At 45.9% G+C, this 18,290-nt stretch overlaps 1 protein-coding gene, 1 long non-coding RNA gene and 1 pseudogene across 3 annotated transcripts; all 3 read right to left on the bottom strand.

Moving 5' to 3' along the window:
• Window positions 1-6,413: 6,413 nt before the first annotated feature.
• Window positions 6,414-8,384, bottom strand: LOC309651689. Its single transcript, XR_014258321.1, has 3 exons — window positions 8,281-8,384; window positions 7,626-7,721; window positions 6,414-6,622 (listed from the first exon to the last, which is right to left on the bottom strand). It is a non-coding gene; the product is annotated as an uncharacterized lncRNA (long non-coding RNA).
• A 114-nt stretch (window positions 8,385-8,498) lies between these two features.
• LOC309651585 (myosin-8 pseudogene) lies at window positions 8,499-8,986 on the bottom strand (annotated as a pseudogene). Its single transcript, XR_014268714.1, has 2 exons — window positions 8,977-8,986; window positions 8,499-8,747 (listed from the first exon to the last, which is right to left on the bottom strand). The product of XR_014268714.1 is annotated as a myosin-8 pseudogene (transcript).
• A 175-nt stretch (window positions 8,987-9,161) lies between these two features.
• Window positions 9,162-11,396, bottom strand: LOC309651671 (myosin-13-like). The gene is made up of 3 exons (XM_082444565.1): window positions 11,073-11,396; window positions 10,785-10,992; window positions 9,162-9,182 (listed from the first exon to the last, which is right to left on the bottom strand). Coding segments are annotated over exons 1-3 (312 nt in total). The 5' UTR covers window positions 11,175-11,396; the 3' UTR covers window positions 9,162-9,180.
• Window positions 11,397-18,290: the final 6,894 nt, after the last annotated feature.

Raw genomic sequence — 18,290 nt, 5'->3', positions numbered from 1 at the left:
GGTTCTTTGCATCTGCCCACAGCTGATTCTTCAGCTTCCCACTTAGGAAAATGGGACCGACTAAGTCCGCAGTGAAGGTGCCTGAGGACACTGGTGTCAATGTAACATGTGCCCAAACCTCTGTCACAGCCAGGAGGCAGAATTTAAGTTTGCTCACCGACAGCTGCTGTGTTAGCCCTGGAATGGTAATGCTTACGGAAAACTTGGCTGAAAGGCAACAGCTTTTAGTAGTTGTGCTAATGGTCTCGTCCATCAAATGACCCTCTCCTCTTCACCTTTCTCTTGTCAGTTATACCCATGTCTTTGATGAGAATTGGATATGAAGTCCTCTTAAGAAGCACGTTCCTTTTATTTATTGTATTTAAAAAATACGAGCCTTTAAAAAAATTCCGAAAGTGAGGTACACATTGTAGAAAGATTGAAAAACATAATCAAACATACTGAAGGAAAAATTTAAATCACTCCTAAGATTTTATCATAGAAGTAATCTCTACCGGAATTTGGATTAAGTCCTTTTACACTTTTCTTTATGTTTGTAAACACATACACAGTTTTTTTTTTTAAACACGTGTTTTAAACAAATACATAATTAGGGTATCAGCCTGTAAGCATGGTTTTGTATTCTGCCTTTACAATTTAACAGATTATGGGAAATTTTACCATGATATTAACTCTTCTTCTACATCATGATTTTTAATAGTTACATATCGTTCCATCCTATGACTGTACTCAGTTTTCTATTTTGGGGCACTTAGGGTGCGCTAATTTTTTTTTTCTTTTAAATATTCCTGTAAACATATGTGTGCATATGTTTATGCATATCTTTATGATATTTATAGAATAGGCTTTCTGGGCAAAGGGTATGACTGTTTTAAGGTTTGCAGTAGTACAATGCATGTTATTAGAGTCTCCACAGTAGTGATATAGCGTAAGAAAACAATAAGTATTCTCTAATGATCGTTACGGAGCCCAAGCTCATATTGCTTGCCGCATAACAGGTCAACAAATCAAGAGACGAGTGGTTGGGGCAAGGAATAGTGACTTTATTCGGAAAGCCAGCGACCGAGAAGATGGTGGGCTAGGGTCCTCAGGTAAGATGGGCTAGAACCATCTTCCCCGAGGTAGAATTCAGGCTTTTTTTATACTAAAAGGGGAGGGAGTGTTGTTAGCTGTTGCAAACTTGGTGTCGGAATCCTTTTTTCTTGTAGCTGTCCACTTAGGTCAGGTCATGGTGTTCCTGTAAACCTCCAACAAGACAAATGTTATTCTCTGTTCTGTAACTTTTTATCTATGAATGGAAAAGTATTACACCTGTAAAGGCCAGAGCCTTGAGAATTGGCTTTCCTGTATATTTCAGGCTATAGGCAACATTAAGTTGTAGCAAAAACAAAGTACAAAGGTTAAAGTAAAAGAAAGAGATCTGATATGGAGTCAGTTTTGTTATTCCCTAGTACATGAGCATACTGATTATCAAGTGTTGTAAATATGCAATAGTCAGTGCAACATGACTGCAAAATAAAATGACAAATACTGCAAAATTTTCAGAATTTAATGAAGTTGATGAAAGTGGTATTAGAAACCTGCTTGAATTTTGCAAAGCCCCTGGCCAGGGTGATGCAGCAGCAATTAACTAGTTAATAATTATAAAATTCTGAACATGGAAAATGATGATCCAATAAGTGCTTCAAGGGAGTGAGTTTAGGATCAAAGGATTAGGAAGACCCTTAAAATATCAATGAAGACGTCATACAGTTTTTGCAAAAAAGGACATTCTTTATGATTGCATTGCAAAAGTTAAACATAAAGGGTGCCACATCATACAAGATTGTGAGAAGGATGTTCCTTTCTTCCCAACTCCAACATTGATTCATTCTTTGTTCTAAGAATTAACAGAGATGCAGTTATAACGTAAATCTTGTGAAGTATAAGAGAAAATAAATTTATTTCAGTAGTTCTGGCTTGATTTTTATGATAAAATCCCAATCAGACTTTTTCCCCACAGTTTACTGTGTAATTTTGGCCTTCATTTTAATTAATTTCGATTCACCTTAAGTGGTTGTTTTCTGAGGTACATGATTGTTGATGTAGAAAATCCCAAAGAATTTCCCCCCAAACTCAGAACTATGAAGTGAGTTCAGTAGGGTTTCAGTGTATAACATAAACATACAAAAATCAGTTGTATTTCCTTAGGCTGTATGCTAGCAGTGAACATGTGGACACCAAAATTAGAAATACAGGGACTTCCCTGGTGGCGCAGTGGTTAAAAATCTGCCTGCCAATGCAGGGGACACAGGTTTGATCCCTGGTCCGGGAAGATCCCACATGCCATGGAGCAACTCAGGTCGTGCACCACAACAACTGAGCCTATGCTCTAGAGCCCAAGAGCCACAACTACTGAAGCCCATGTGCCTAGAGCCCGTGCTCCACAACAAGAGAAGCCACCGCAGTGAGAAGCCCGCACATCACAATGAAGAGTAGCCCCCGCTCGCTGCAACTAGAGAAAGCCTGCGTGCAGCAACAAAGGCCCAATGCAGCCACACACACAAAAAAAACAAAAACAAAAACAAAGAAATACAATACAATTTACAATTACTTAAAAAGAAAAAGAAGAATTTAGGTGTAAATCTAACAAAACATGTACAGGACTTGTATGCTGGAAACTGTAAAACAAGGAAGAGAGAAATTGAAGAGGATCTGAATAAATGGAAAAACATACTTTATTCACGAATTGGAAGAATCAGCATAGTAAGTAAGCTAATTTTCCCCAAACTGGTAAATAGATTCAATGTGATTCCTATCAAAAATTATAACTCTGGCTTTAAAGTTTGACATACAGTATCCTAATTATTATTTTCCCAAAGCACTATAATTGTAGTATTTCCCCCAATGAAACATTTTAACAGCTTTATGGGGATATAATTGATGTATAACGAACTGTACATATTTAAAGAGTCTCGACATATGTATACTCTGTGACACCATCATCTGAATCAAGATAATGAACATGTCCATCACCCCCAAAGTTTCCTCCTGGTCCTTTGTAATACATCCTACTGTCCTTCTGTGCCTCCCATAAATCCTGCCTCTCTATCCCTAGGCAACCACTAGTCAGCTTTCAGTCACTATAGATTCATTTCTTTTCCCTGGAATTTTATATAAATGGAATAATAGAGTCTACACTTTTTTGGTCTGACTACTTTCCATCAGCAGTATTATTTTGAGATCCATCCATGTTTTTGTGTGTGTTAATAGTTTATAATTTTTTTTAAAAAAATTATTTATTTTATTATTTTATTTATTCTTTGTTTCTGGCTGCGTTGGGTCTTCGTTGCTGCGGGCGGGCTTTTCTCTGGTTGCGGCGAGCGGAGGCTACTCTTCGTTGCGGTGTGCGGGCTTCTCATTGCGGTGGCTTCTCTTGTTGTGGAGCATGGGCTCTAGGTGCGTGAGCTTCAGTAGTTGTGGCTCTCGGGCTCTAGAGCGCAGGCTCAGTAGTTGTGGTGCATGGACTTAGTTGCTCCACGGCATGTGGGATCTTCCTGGACCAGGACTCGAACCCGTGTCCCCTACATTGGCAGGCAGATTCTTAACCACTGTGCCACCAGGGAAGCCCAATAGTTTATTTTTTATCATTTTGTAGTATTACATTATATGGATTTACCACAATGTGTTTATCCATTCACCTGTTAATGGCCATTTGGGTGGTTTTCAGTTTGGGGCTATTACAGATAAATATGCTGTGAATATTTGTGTGGACATACGTTTTCATTTCTCTTGAGTAAATACCTAGAAGTGGAACGACTGGAACAAATGGGTCATTTCTTTACTTTTTAAGAGGCTGCCAAAGTATTTTCCAAAATGGTTATGCTGTTTTACATGACCACTAGCCAGTGTGAGAGGTCCAGTACCTCCACCTCTTGGCCAGCACTTGGACTTTTAGTCATTGCAATAGGTGTTTTGTGATGTCTCATTATGTTTTAATTATTAGTCCCCTAATGATTCACGATGAGCATTTTTCATGTGCTCTGTGTATATCTTCTTTGGTGAAATGTTAGTTTAAATCTTTTGGCTCTTTAAAAATTGGGTGATTTGTTTTCTTTTTAGTGAAGATATAGATTTCTGTATGTATTCTAGACACAAGTCCTTTATCAGGGGTATAATTTGCAAATACTTTTTCTCAGTTGGTGGCTTGTCCTTTCATTCTGTTTAACAGTGTTTTTCAAAGTGCAGAAACTGAATTTTGATGAAATCCAGTTTATCAATTTTTTCTCTCATGGCTTGTGCTTTTGGTGTTACCATCTAAGAAATCTTTGTGTAAACCAAGGTCACAAAGATTTACTCTTATGTTTACTTCTAGAAGTTTTTGTGATTCTACTTTTGGTTTCCTCTTTGATCCAAAATTTAATTTAGGAGAGTATTTTGAATTTTTTTGTTTTAAACTGTTATTAATTTTAGACATTTTTGCGATTGAGGCCTGTGCAGTTTATACTGTAAAGGAGTGAGGCTGATAGGGGTTGGGAGGCAAGGGAGTGTGGATGGTAGAAGGTGGAAGAGGGACAGGAGTGCATAAAGCACAATTTTTGTCTAGATTGTATTTTTGTTCTACTGCTTCCTCTCTTTCTAGATACTAAACTCCTCATGTTCATACTGCACTAAATCTTTCTTGTTTTATTCTTCCTCTTTTCATAAGTCCTTTCTCTCTCTCTCTCTCTCTCTCTCTCACCCACTCATCCATCCAATCTGTCAGAAAACCCTATGTGCGCTACCTTCACAGTACATCTAGAATCCATCTGCTTCTCGTCATCTCCCAGTGCCTATCTCTCTGGTCTAAGCCACTGTCATTTTTTATCTTTTATTTTGCAGTACGCTCCTAACTGGTCTCACAGTTTCTACCTCTGCCCCCTTCAGTGTATTCTCAATGCAGCAGAGTGATTCTTTTTTTTTTTTTTTTAAAGACTTATTTATTTATTCATTTTGTCTGTGTTGGGTCTTCTTTGCTGCGCACGGGCTTTCTCTAGTTGCGGTGAGAGGGGGCTACTCTCCCTTGCGGTGCAGAGGCTTCTCATTGCGGTGGCTTCTCTTGTTGCAGAGCATGGGCTCTAGGTGTGAGGGCTTCAGTAGTTGCAGCATGCGGGCTCATTAGTTGTGGCTTGCGGGCTCTAGAGCCCAGGCTTAGTAGTTGTGGTACATGGGCTTAGTTGCTCCGCGGCATGTGGGATCTTCCAGGACCAGGGCTCGAACCCGTGTCCCCTGCATTGGCAGGCAGATTCTCAACCACTGCACCACCAGGGAAGTCCCCAGAGTGATTCTTTTAAAATGTGTGTTAATATCACTCCTCTGCTCAAAACGCTCCAAAGATTTCCCATCTCACTCTGAGTGAAGAAAAAAGTCCTCAGGTGTCCCTGAAGCCCTACATGATCCCTGGGGTCCCAGGTTCCTCTCTTATGCCATAACTATCTTGCTCATTCTCCTCTAGCCCTGCTGGTCTCCTTCCTGTCCCTGGGACATGCCAAACTGCCCCTGCCTCAGGGCCTTTGCATTTTCTTTTGTTCCCTCTGCCTGGAATACTCTTGCTTCCTTCAGGTCTCAGCTCAAATGTGTTTTTCCTAGAGAGGCCTTGCTTGACTCCTCTCTACAAAGTACTAACTGCCTCCTCTTACTTTTTTTATTTCTCATGAGCACTTACCTGACACATTACACAGCTTCTTATTTTTTTGTAGATTTTTTACAAATATTTTATGTTGGAGTATAGTTGATTAACAATGATATGTTAGTTACAGGTGTACAGCAGAGTGATTCATTTATACCCATACAAGTATCCATTCTTTTTCAAATTCTTTTCCCGCTTAGGTTATTACAGAATACTGAGCCGAGTTCCCTGTGCTATACAGTAGTTTCTTGTTGATTATCTATTTTAAATATAGTAGACACAGCTTCTTATTTGTTGACTGCCTTTCTTTCCTTGCAGAATATAAGTTCCCAGAGGGAGGGAACTATGCTTTGTTCACTGCTATTCCCATAGTACTGAGAGCAGTGCCCGGCGCATAGTAGATGCTCAGTAACCACCTGTGGAGTGAGTGCATGAGTGTGTCCTGTCTGAAGGGGTAACCTCCATGAGTGGTTTCCTTAGTCATTTGTAACAGTCTAGAGAGATTTAACACAATTAAGTCCAGTAAAAGGTAATTGTGTGTGTGTGTGGTGGAGCTGGAGATGGGAAAGGGGATGCGGGGTGGTGAGGCAGGGACAAATATTGAATGTCCCACAAAGCCATATGTAATGTTCGAAAAATAATATCTAGGTGAGAACTGTGTTTGAGAATAAATAACTTTGGAAGTAAATGAGTCTGGTTCAGTTTATCAGTTCACTGTAGTTTTTATTTATTCAACATGAAGAGAAAAACATCCCAAAGCAAGTGACCCAAAATAGCACATTTTGTGCATTTCTTCAGCCCCTTGGCAGCATCAGGCAGATGTGTTCACACTGCACTGACTTGTGTGTGAATCTCCCGGCTCTTCACCTGCAGCTTGTTGACCTGGGACTCGGCAATGTCAGCCCGTTCCTCGGCCTCCTCCAGCTCGTGCTGGAGCTTGCGGAATTTGGCAAGATTAGCATTGGATTGTTCTTCCTAAGAATAAAGTTGTGAGAGTTAGACTTTGTGGTTCTCATTGCACTTGTCACAAACAGGATTATTTCCTCAACTCAGATATTTCCTTCTTAAGGTTTGTTTGTCATATCTGATTTCAAATCCAGACAGAACTTGTAACTTCAATTACATTTTTTACTCTAAAGAATGAAAGAAGAAATAGTTTTGAAATGGAAGAGACGAGCTCATTATGTCAAACCCATGTATACGTGAAGTCTATTTACGATGTATGGACTGAGTGGAAAGGAGAAAGAGACCCATGTGCGCTCGCTCACAGAGGTTAGACAGTAAATGTAAGGTCAAATTCTAACTTCGGGAAAATCCCAGTTGAAATGTTTTTGCCATATATTTTGACTCTGGTATACAGTGACGCTGCGGGTGGGGGAATGGGGATAGGAAGAAAGTATGCCCTTTGTTGGTTGCTCTCACTACCATTTGTGCCTCTCCCTTTCGTGTTCCCTTTTCTTACCTCTTACCCACTACATTGTGTCTGGAAGAGTGGGGAACAACCAGGAAAAGTGAAGCTGGAGAACCTTCCAACACATCCTAATTTGCTACAGCGAATGTGCAGGGATGAATCCCTGCTGATGACAGTGGTAGTGAGGGAAGGAGTCAGCTGGGGTAAAAGATTTCTGTTTGGCTTTTGGGAACAATTGATTTTGTGCATTTCTAGAGGGAGAGGAATATTTATCATGGTGTTAGATTTTCTGCTGGATATTCTTTGCAGCTATCAAGTAAGGTGGGTTATTTGGAATTTTCTTTTTTTCCCCCAACCCCTACAAATTGCTTAATAATAAAAATATCTCCTCTTGACGTCTTATTCTATAATTAGGATTTGGGGGTAAATTCATATTTATATCATCTCTCTTAAAATAAGAATGACATATTCTTACTTGGTTTCTCGTTCTCATTAACACATTCTCTTAATATACTTTCTACCCCCAACGAAGTTTTCTTCTTCCCTCAAGGGCTTAAAGATACTTACAGCCTCCTCAGCTTGTCTCTTGTATGATTTCACCTTTGCCTGTAATTTATCTACCAGGTCTTGCAGCCTGAGAACATTCTTGTGGTCTTCCTCAGTCTGGAAGTTTGAAAAAAATGGTCTGCATTGACTCCAACAAAATCAACCCACTGCAGGTGGTCAAGTAAATCACTTTGATATGATGGCAGGTGGGCCTGGGGTAAATGTGGTCAACTCTGAGGCTTCCTTCATAGTATTAACAGTAGCCACTCTTGTTAAATGTCCACTGTGTGCAGGCACTATATTGAAGAGTTATACACGTCTCTAATCTTACCTCCCTACTCTGGTGAGTAGATGTTTTTATTCTATTTTACAGGTGATGAATTAAGGTTGAGAGTGTTAGGTAACCTATCCGAGTTTAAAAAGTAAGAGGCCAAACTAAGACTAATACCAGTTTATCTGTCTTTGAAACCTGTATTCTTTCCTCACTTACACGATTTTCTAAAGGCCTTCCTGATTTTCCTAGCTTAGGAAAGCGTCTGTGATAGGTGATTGTGTCATTTGCCCCTTATGTATATCGAGTTAACATGTAGCTATTTGTGAGTACAACATAGTCACCAGGTTTTCAATTTCCCTTTGTGCAGGAATTCTGGATATTCTAGAAAGCTCTTCCCCTTACCTGGTAGGTGAGTTCCTTTACTCTTCTCTCGTGTTTCCGCAAACCTTTAACAGCCTCAGCATTACGTTTCTGCTCACTTTCAACCTACCTCTCCTTCAAGCTCACGTACCTACAATCAAGAAAGATACTTATATAGTCAGTCTTGGGGGATGTTAATTAACTCAGGACGTACTGACGATATTGGGTGGCTTTCCCCGGCCACAGGATAAGGATGGGAGTCAATATACAAGAAGAGAGAAGGATCGGGGAGTGCCGTTTTCACTTCCCGGATTCAGAGAGATTGAGAGACCCACCCTGGCCTCCAGCTTCTGGATGTGCTTCTTGCCGCCCTTCACGGCCAGCTGCTCAGCCTCGTCCAGGCGGTGCTGCAGGTCCTTCACCGTCTGCTCCAGGTTCTTCTTCATCCACTCCGGGTGGGCGCTGGTGTCCTGCTCCTTCTCTGTCAGCTCCTCGGCCATCATGGCCGACTGGTTAAGTTCACAAGAGGCATCAGTGGGTCACCCACCCCTCCTATGCGGGCACACGGAGGGTGCTGTGAGGTTGGTACTAGGCACCCTGATGCTTTCCTCCTTCCCACAGCCACCACTGATGCTGCATGGTTCCCCTCCCACTTTGCCTCTGCTGAGGCTCCGTCTCCTTCCGTCTCTCTGGGAAGCCACCACTGACTGAATGCAGGGGTGAGGAGAGGAAACCTACTTGCAGGTCCCAAAGTGGTGGCATAGAAGCCCCTTTCTTATCTCCAGACAGCATCTCTGATAAGAAAGAATGGAGCGCACATCCGTGACGGCCTTCTTGGCCTTCTCCTCTGCATTTTTGGACTCCTGGATAGACTTCTCCACCTCTGCCTGGCATTGGGCTATGTCAGCTCCCAGTTTTTTCTTGGTATTTATCAGGCACGTGTTCTACAAGAAAAATTAGATAAGAGGTTCGGGCTACATTTGGACACTTACAACGATTGGAAGGGAGAGGGTTGGGTGGGGAAAGAAGTCAAGCTCGAGAACGTTCCATTTCTTATTTTTCACACAGGTGAAAAAAAATTAAAAAGACTTTCATTTTTGATAGGACAGATATCCCAAAACAGGCCCGAGAATTGTACATAAAAGAATTGAGTAAATGATAAATGTGGACAGTCAAATATTTGAGGAAGGATAAATTATTTAGTTAAAGGTGCTGGAACAAGGAAATGGTTGACATAACTATGTGAAATGAAAAATAATTCTCATGATCAAAACATTGTACAGAGTTGTTAGGATGATGACAAACGAGAAAACATTTGCAATGTGCATTACTGAAGAAATATTTCCTTCCTTAATATGTAAAAAAGACAAATCATTAAGAAAAAAGGGCAAAAGTACAAATAGTTAAGACACACCAGAAGAAATACAAATAGCCAACAAATACGACAAAATGTTCCACCTCATTAGTAAAGAAATAAGAATTTTTAAAATGAGGCATTTTCAACCATAAAATCGTTGAAGATTAAAAAAAATAATAGCTAAGCACTCTCACATATTTTTCCCATGGGAGTAAAAATTGGGACAACTTTGTTAAAGACCAATTTACAACATATCATAAATGTCTTTGCTGTTTTGACCATGAATATATACTTCCAGGAATTTACTTACTTTTAGGAATATTAAGGAAATAGTAATCATGGATATATGTGAAAATTTAGTTATGAAGAAGTTAGTCATACAATCTTCTAATCATAAGAATTTTTATTGGGAACAGTCTAAAAATATCCAACCGTAGAAGACTGATTAAATAAATGTGCCATAATACACAACTAAAATGGACTGCTTTTCTGCCATTAAAAAACTGTATCATAGAAAACTATTTTAAAATATAGAAATATGTTCACAACACGTTGTTAAATGAAAAAAAGTTGCAAAAAGATTGATCACGTTTACAAAAAATATCATATTTATGTATAGAAACAAGAGCCTAGAATAGGAGATCCCAAAATGCTAACAATATGGTTGGTATTTTTCTATTTTTTTGGTTAATTCAAAAAATAGTTTTTAAAGCAAGGAATTTTGGGGGAATTCCCTGGCGGTCCAGTGATTAGGGCTTTGTGTTTCCACCACTCAGGGTGCGGGTTCAATCCCTGGTTGGGGAACTAAGATCCCGTATGCCATGTGGTGTGGTCCAAAAAAATAAAAAATGAAACAAGGAATTCTTTAACTTTCCTAAAAGTAATTATTTCAAAAGACAATCCTAATTTTCTAAGCTTGCAGCTTAAATGTTACTGCCTCTGTGAAGCCTTTTCCAGCCCTTTTATGCAATAATTTGTCATGCCTTGCTCTGATTTCCCCATGATCTTTTATCTTCAGATAAAAGAAAGCTCAGCAATCTGTCCATCTAGAGACCAAGTTATTCCGAGAACTAGGCCTAATGAAAGTTTGTCTTGACCACTAGCCTGGAAGGAGCGGTGGGAACTCCTCTCCATCAAGCCTGGGTCCTGCCTGGGTCCAGGGTGGACCCAGAGTGGAGTGAGGACGAACACACGTGGGAGTGAAGGAGCTGCATGCGGTCGCTGGCCTCCAGCAGCTCGTGCTCCGCCAGCTTGCGGGTGCGCTCCGTCCGCGCCAGGGCCACCTTCCTCTCCTCCGGCTCCTCCAGCAAGAGGCCATTCCTGCGCTCCACGAGGGCCAGCTGCTCCTTGAGGTCCTCGTTGCTCCTCAGGGCGTCATCCAGATGCAGCTGGGAGTCCTTCACGAGAAACCAGGGGTGAGACCGGAGCCCAGGGCAGGCTGAGGTCCCGCCAGGTCCTCCAGGGGCCGTGCACTCACCTTGAGCTGGCTCTGGACTGAGCACAGGTGTTTCTGGGTCTCTGCCACCTGGCGGTTGGAGTGGCCCAGCTGAATCTCCATCTCACTGAGGTCTCTCTCCATCTTCTTCTTCAGCCTCAGAGCAACATTCCGGCTCCGGATCTCAGCATCCAGCACGCTTTGCCTGGCCTTTGCTGCCCGCTGGCTGTTTCTTTTCAGCTTCTCGATTTCTTCTTCCTTCTCAATGATCTTGCGGTCAAGCTCACATTTCAGCTGGTTCAACTCTAGCTGGACACGCAAAATCTTGCCCTCTTCATGCTTCAAGGAACCCTGATAAAAGTAAAGGAGTGATTGGGATTACCGGGGGCAGCCACCTTCTTGAATGAGGTTTTTCATCCCCATTATGATAAAAAGGGTATTATTAGGCTCATTTTACAAATAAATAGAACAGTACTCAAGAAGGTCAAAGAGTTTGCTCCCAAATTGTTACTAGTAATGAAACTAGAACTGAAGCTTTGTTGTTAACAATCTTATGTCTTGAGGAGGACAGAGCATCGTTTTCAATTAGTAAAAATTTTGATTACTGTGTCTTTTTAAATAGTGACCATAAGTCAGGAGCCAACCTCTTCTCAAAAAAGACAGAGAAAGACAGAGGAATTGCTCTCCTGTTATCCTGCATAGGGCAAATTTCCCTAGACCCTCTTAAGCATCCGCCCCTCTCTGGCCACAGCTGGTGATAGCATCAGGATCCTGCACTCTTTGGACCACACAGAATTCCCAGCAGCCAAAGATGACCGTGTATAACTCTCTGTTAAAACTAAGGGATTCTGAGCTGGCTCTCAGGATGTTTGGTGATTGAGTTCTTGCTTTCTGAGAGGAAGACGTTGAGGACATAATGAACAAGTTTATTTATTCAATGGGAGAAATACGATGGACTAGAGAACACCCATGAGGCGAGGCAGCAGAGAGCAGCTGGTCCCAGCCCAGGGCGGGGGTGGGGCTGGATTCTTCCCATTGGAGACACAGAGCCTACTGCAGGAAGGGCCACTGGGAATGGTCTAGTCCCCTTCCTCAGCGCCCCGCCCTCCTTCACATTCCAGACACGTGCCTCCATCTCTTCCAGGGCAGCCTGGAGGTCTGACTTTTCTCGCTGCACTTGCTTCCTGGTCTTCTCCACTTCCTGAAGATTCTTGCTCATTTCCGCAATCTGCATTGTTAAGTCGGAAATCTCTTCTGCAAAGGACAGGTTTGATTTAGGCTGTTTTCACAGGCTCTGTCTGATAGCACAGGCATTTGCCAGGGAATTTGGGGATTGGTGATTCATTCATGACTTTCATTTAGGAGAGGACAAATACAGGGAAACCTTTCGGGGGAGGTGTCGACAAGACACAGGTGTGTGGTCTCACCTGAAGATGCAGAGGGAGGAACAACAGAACACCTGTATGACCCTGAACCTTCACACGGTACACAAAAGGGTCACAGAGAGGACCGGGGGAGACTACTGTGGAGAAAACACATAGAATCATGGTTTCATAAATAGAAGGGGCTTTAGCGGGCATTGGGTCTGCTCTAGTTTTGTAGGTCAGCGGTGTGAGATCCTAAGGGATCTAGTGACAGGATCAAGGACACAAAGCCATGCAGAGACAGAATCCATGGAAGATATGTTTTGTAGAAGAGCACGGAGCTTAGCAGCCCAGCAAACACTCTGATCTCGAGAAAAAGGTTTGGCTGTGACTATACCTTACATTGGGGAAGTTTGGGTCTCAGGGTAAACTGAGTAGATGTGAGGATTTTGTGGGGCGTCGGGAAGGAGGAGGCTGTGGCCAAATGGGGGAGGGGTGACCAGAAGAGAAGGGGGGCTGTCACACACCTGTGATAGGGAGAGAGCGGGGGGCTGTCACACCCCTGTGATGGGAAGACAGCTGGGGGCTGCCACATACCTGTGATGGGAAGACAGCTGGGGGCTGTCACATAGCTGTGATGTGGAGACGGCTGGGGGCTGTCACCTACCGGTGATGGGGAGAGAGTTGGGGGCTGTCAGGCACCTGTGGTGTGGAGACAGCTGGGGGCTTTCACATACCCGTGATGGGGAGAGACCTGGGAGCTGTCACATACGTGTGATGGGGAGACAGCTGGGGGCTGTGACTCACCTGTGATGGGGAGAGAGGTGGAGGCTGTCACTTACCTGAGATTGGGAGAGAGATAGGGGCTGTCACCTACCTGTGATGGGGAGAGAGCTTGGGGCTGTCACACACCTGTGATGTGGAGACAGCTGGGGGTTGTCACATAGAAGTGAGGGGGAGAGAGATGCGGGCTGTTACATACCTGTGATGGGGAGAGAGATGGGGGCTGTCACCCATCTGTGAAGGGGAGAGGGTAGCGGGCTGTCACGCAACTGTGATATGGAGACCGCTGGGGACGGTCACAAACCTGTGATGGGGAGAGAGCTTGTGATTGTCACATACTCGTGATGTGGAGACAGCTGGGGGCTGTTATATACCTATAATGGGGACACAGCTGGGGGCTGTCACATACCTGTGATGTGGAGACAGCTGGTGGCTGTCACATACCTGTGATGGGGAGAGAGCTGGGGGCTGTCACGTACCTGTGATGGGGAGAGAGCTGGGGGCTGTCACACACCTGTGATGGGGAGAGAGATGGAGGCAGTTACATACCTGTGATGGGGAGAGAGCTGGGTACTTTCACACACCTGTGATGGGGAGAGAGATGGGGACTGTCAAACACCTGTGATGGGGAGAGAGCTGGTTGTTGTCACATACCTGTGATGAGGAGACAGTTGGCGGCTGTAACATACCTGTGATGAGGAGAGAGCTGGGGGCTCTTACTCATCTGTGATGGGAGGAAAGATGGGGGCTGTCACATACCTGTGATGTGGAGAGTGCTGGGGGCGGTCACACACCTGTGATGGGGAGGGAATTGGGGGCTGTCAGGAAACTTTGATGAGATAACAGCTGGGGGCTGTCAAATATCTCGGAAGGGGAAAGAGCTGGGGACTGTCACTCACCTGTGATGGGGAGAGAGGTGGGGGCTGTCACATATGTGTGATGAGGAGAGAGATGGGGACTGTCAAACACCTGTGAGGCAGGGACAGCTGGGGGCTGTCACATACCTGTGATGGGGAGAGAGCTGGGGTCTTTTACTCACCTGTAATGGGAAGAGAGATGGGGGCTGTCAAATACCTGGGATAGGGAGAGAGTTGGGTGCTGTCGGGCAACTGTGATGCAGAGACAACTGGGTGCTGTCACATACCTGTGATGGGGAGAGTGCTGGGGGCTGTCACTCACCTGTGATGGGTAGAGAGCTGGTGGCTGTCACGCACCAGTGATGGGGAGAGAACTGGCGGCTGTCACACACCTGTGATGAGCAGAGTTATGGGGACAGTCAAACACCTGTGATGGGGAGAGACTTTGGGTCTGTCACATACCGGTAATGGGGAGAAAGTTGGGGGCTGTCAGGCACCTGTGATGCGGAGACAGCTGGTGGCTGTCACATACCTGTGATGTGGAAAAACCTGGTGGCTGTTACATACCTGTGATGTGGAGAAAGCTGGGGGCTGTCACATACCTGTGATGTGAAGACAGCTGGCGGCTATAATATACCTGTGATGGGGAGAGAACTGGCGGCTGTCACACACCTGTGATGGGGAGACAGATGGTGACTGTCACATACCTGTGATGCGGAGAGAGCTGGTGGCTGTTACACACCTTAGATAGGGAGAGAGCTGGGGGCTGTCACCCACCTGTGAAGAGGAGAGAACTGGGCGCTGTCACGCACTTGTGATATTGAGACAGCTGGGGACGATCACACACCTGTGACTGGGAGAGTGCTTGGTGTTGTCACATATCTGTGATGTGGAGACAGCTGGGGGCTGTCACATACCTATAATGGGGAGACAGGTGGGGGCTGTCATATACCTGTGATGTGGAGACAGCTCAGAGCTGTCATATACCTGTGATAGTGAGAGAGCTGGCGTCTGTCCCGCACCTGTGATGCGGAGAGAGCTGTGGGCTGTCACATACCAGTGATGGGGAGAGAGCTAGGGGCTGTCACTCCCCTGTGATGGGAATAGAGCTGGGGACTGTCACTCACCTGTGATGGGGAGAGAGATGGGGGCTGTCACTCACCTGTGATAGGGAGATAACTGGGGTCTTTCACTCACCTGTGATGGTTAGAGAGATTGGGCTGTCACATACCTGTGATGCGGAGATAGATGGGGGCTGTCACTCTCCTGTGATGGAGAGAGAGCTGTGGGTTGTCACACACCTATAATGGGCAGAGAGATGGGGACAGTCACATATCTGTGATGCTGAGATAGCTGTGTGCTGTCACATACCAGTGATGGGGAGAGACCTGGGGGCTGCCACTCACTTGTGATGGGGAGAGAGCTGGGGTTTGTCACCACCCGTGAAAGAGTGAGAGCTGGGGGCTGTCACGCACCTGTGATATGGAGACAGCTGGTGACAGTCACACACCTCTGATGGGGAGAGAGCTTGGCGTTGTCACATACCTGTGATGTGGAGACAGCTGGGGGCTATCATATACCTGTAATGGGGAGAGAGCTGGGGTCTCTCACAAACCTGTGATGTTGAGACAGCTGGGGGCTGTCACATACTTGTGATGAGGGGAGCGTTGGGGGCTGTCACGAACCAGCGATGGGGAGAGACCTGGGGCTGTCACACACCTGTGATGGGGAGAGAGCTAGGGGCTGTCATATACCTGTGATGCAGAGACAGCTGGTGGCTGTTACATACCTGTGATGTGGAGACAGCTGGGGGCAGTCACAAACCTGTGATGAGGAGAGAGTTGGGAGCTGTCAGGCACCTGTAATGCGGTGACAGCTAGGAGCTGTCAAATATCTGTGATGGGGAGAGAGCTGGGTTCTGTCACCCACCTGTGATGGGGAGAGAGATGGGGCGGTCACACACCTGTGAAGGGGAGAGAGATGGGGACTGTCTCATAGCTGTGATGCTGAGACAGCTGTGAGCTGTCACACACCTGTGATGGGGAGAGAGCTGGGGGCTGTCACACACCTGTGATGGTGAGAGTTATGTGGACTGTCAAACACCTGTGATGGGGAGATAGCTGGGGTCTCACACATACCTGTGATGTGGAGACAGCTGGGGGCTCTCACATACCTTTGATGCGGAGAGAGCTGGTGGCTGTAACATACCTGTGATATGGAGACAGCTGGGGGCTGTCACATACCTTTGATGGGGAGAGAGTTGGGGGCTGTCAGGCACCTGTGATGCGGAGGCAGGTGTGGGCTGTCACATCCCTGTGATGGGGAGACAGCTGGGGTCTGTCACTCACCTGTGATGGGGAGATGGATGGGGACCGTTAAACATCTGTGATAGGGAGAGAGCTGGGGGCTGTCACATATCTTTGATGTGGAGACTACTGGTAGCTTTCACATACCTGTGATGTGGAGACAGCTGGGGGCTGTCACTCACCTGTGATGGGGAGAGAGCTGGAGGCTGTTACTCACCTCTGGTGGGGAGAGAGCTGGGGGCTGTCATACACCTCTGATGGGGAGAGAGAAGGGAATGTCAAACACCTGTTATGGGGAGAGAGCTGGATGCTGTCACATACCTGTGATGGGGCGAGTGCTGGGGGCTGTCACGCACCTGTGATGGGGAGACAGCTGGCGGGTGTAACATACCTCTGATGAGGAGAGAGTTTGGCTCTGTCAGGCACCTTTGGTGCGGAGACAGCTAGGGGCTGTCACAAACATGTGATGGGGAGACAGCTGGGGGCCGTCACCCACCTGTGATGGGGAGAGAGATGGGGATTGTCACATACCTGTAATTCTTAGACAGCTGGGGACAGTCACATACTTGTGATGGGGAGAGAGCTGGAGTCTATAATTCACCTGTAATGGGAAGAGAGATATGTGCTGTCAATCACGTGTGATGGGGAGAGAGCTGAGGGCTTACTCACCTGTGATTGGGAGAGAGCTGGCGGCTGTCACATACCTGTAATGCGGAGAGAGCTGGGGCCTGTCACTCACCTTTGATGGCGAGCGACCTGGTGGCATTCACACACCTGTGATGGGGAGAGAGATGGGGATTTTCAAACACCTGTGATGGGTAGATACCTGGGGGCTGTCACACACCTGTGATGGGAAGAGAGATGGGGACTGTTACTCCCCTGTGATCGGAAGAGAGTTGGGGGCTGTCAGTCACCTGTGATGGGGAGAGAGCTGGGGGCTGTCACTCACCTGTGATGGCGAGAGAGCTGGGGGCTTCCACACACCTATGATGGGGAGAGAGATGAGGACTGTCAAACACCTGTGATAGGGAGATAGCTGGGGGCTGTCACACACCTGTGATGGGGAGAGAGATGGGGACTTTCAAACACCTGAGATGCAGAGAGAGCTGGGGTATGCCACATACCTGTAATGTGGAGACAGATGGGGGCTGTCTCATACCTGTGATGGGGAGAGAGTTGAGGGCTGTCAGGCACCTGTGATGCTGAGACAGACGAGGGTTGTCACATACCGGTGATGGGGAGAGAGCTGGGGGCTGTCTCACACCTGTGAAGGGGAGACAAATAGGGACTGTGAAACACCTGTGATGGGGAGAGAGCTGGGGCTCACACATACTTGTGATGCGGAGACAAGTAGTGGCTCTAACATACCTGTGATGCGGAGAGAGTTGGGGGCTGTCAGGCACCTGTGATGTGGAGACACCTGGCGGCTGTCACATACCTGGGACGGGGAGTCAAGTGGGGGCTTACATTCACCTGTGTTGGGGACAGAGCTGGGGGCTGTTACTCACCTGTAATGGGGAGAGAGTTTGGGGCTATCACACACCTGTGATGGGGAAAGAGATGAGGACTGTCAAACACCTGTAATGGGGACAGACCTGGGTTCTGTCACATACCTATGATGCGGAGACAGCTGGTGTCATTCACATAACTGTTATGTGGAGGCAGCTGGGGGCTGACATATAACTGTGATGGGGAGAAAGTTGGTGTCTGTCAGGCACCTGTGATGGGGAGAAAGCTGAGGGCTGTCACATACCTGTGATGGGGAGAAAGCTGGGGGCTGTCACTCACCTATGATGGGGAGAGAGCTGGGGACTGTCGCACACCTGTAATGGGGAGAGAGCTCTGGGCTGTCACTCACCTGTGATGGGGAGAGACCTGGGGGGTGTCGCACACCTGTGATGGGGAGAGAGCTGGGGGCTGTCACTCACCTCTAATGGGGAGAGAGCTGGG

This window comes from Balaenoptera physalus, assembly GCF_965194825.1.
Source record: "Balaenoptera physalus genome assembly, chromosome: 21".
NCBI classification, from domain to species: domain Eukaryota; kingdom Metazoa; phylum Chordata; class Mammalia; order Artiodactyla; family Balaenopteridae; genus Balaenoptera; species Balaenoptera physalus.
This window is presented reverse-complemented; position numbering and strand designations above follow the sequence as displayed.

Coding starts and splice junctions, on each gene's coding strand:
- LOC309651671 (XM_082444565.1), bottom strand. CDS start 11,174: ATGGAGAGAGACCTCAGTGAGATGGAGATTCAGCTGGGCCACTCCAAC. Junction 10,993..11,072: donor CAGTCCAGAGCCAGCTCAAG/GTGAGTGCACGG, acceptor TTTCTCGTGAAG/GACTCCCAGCTGCATCTGGA.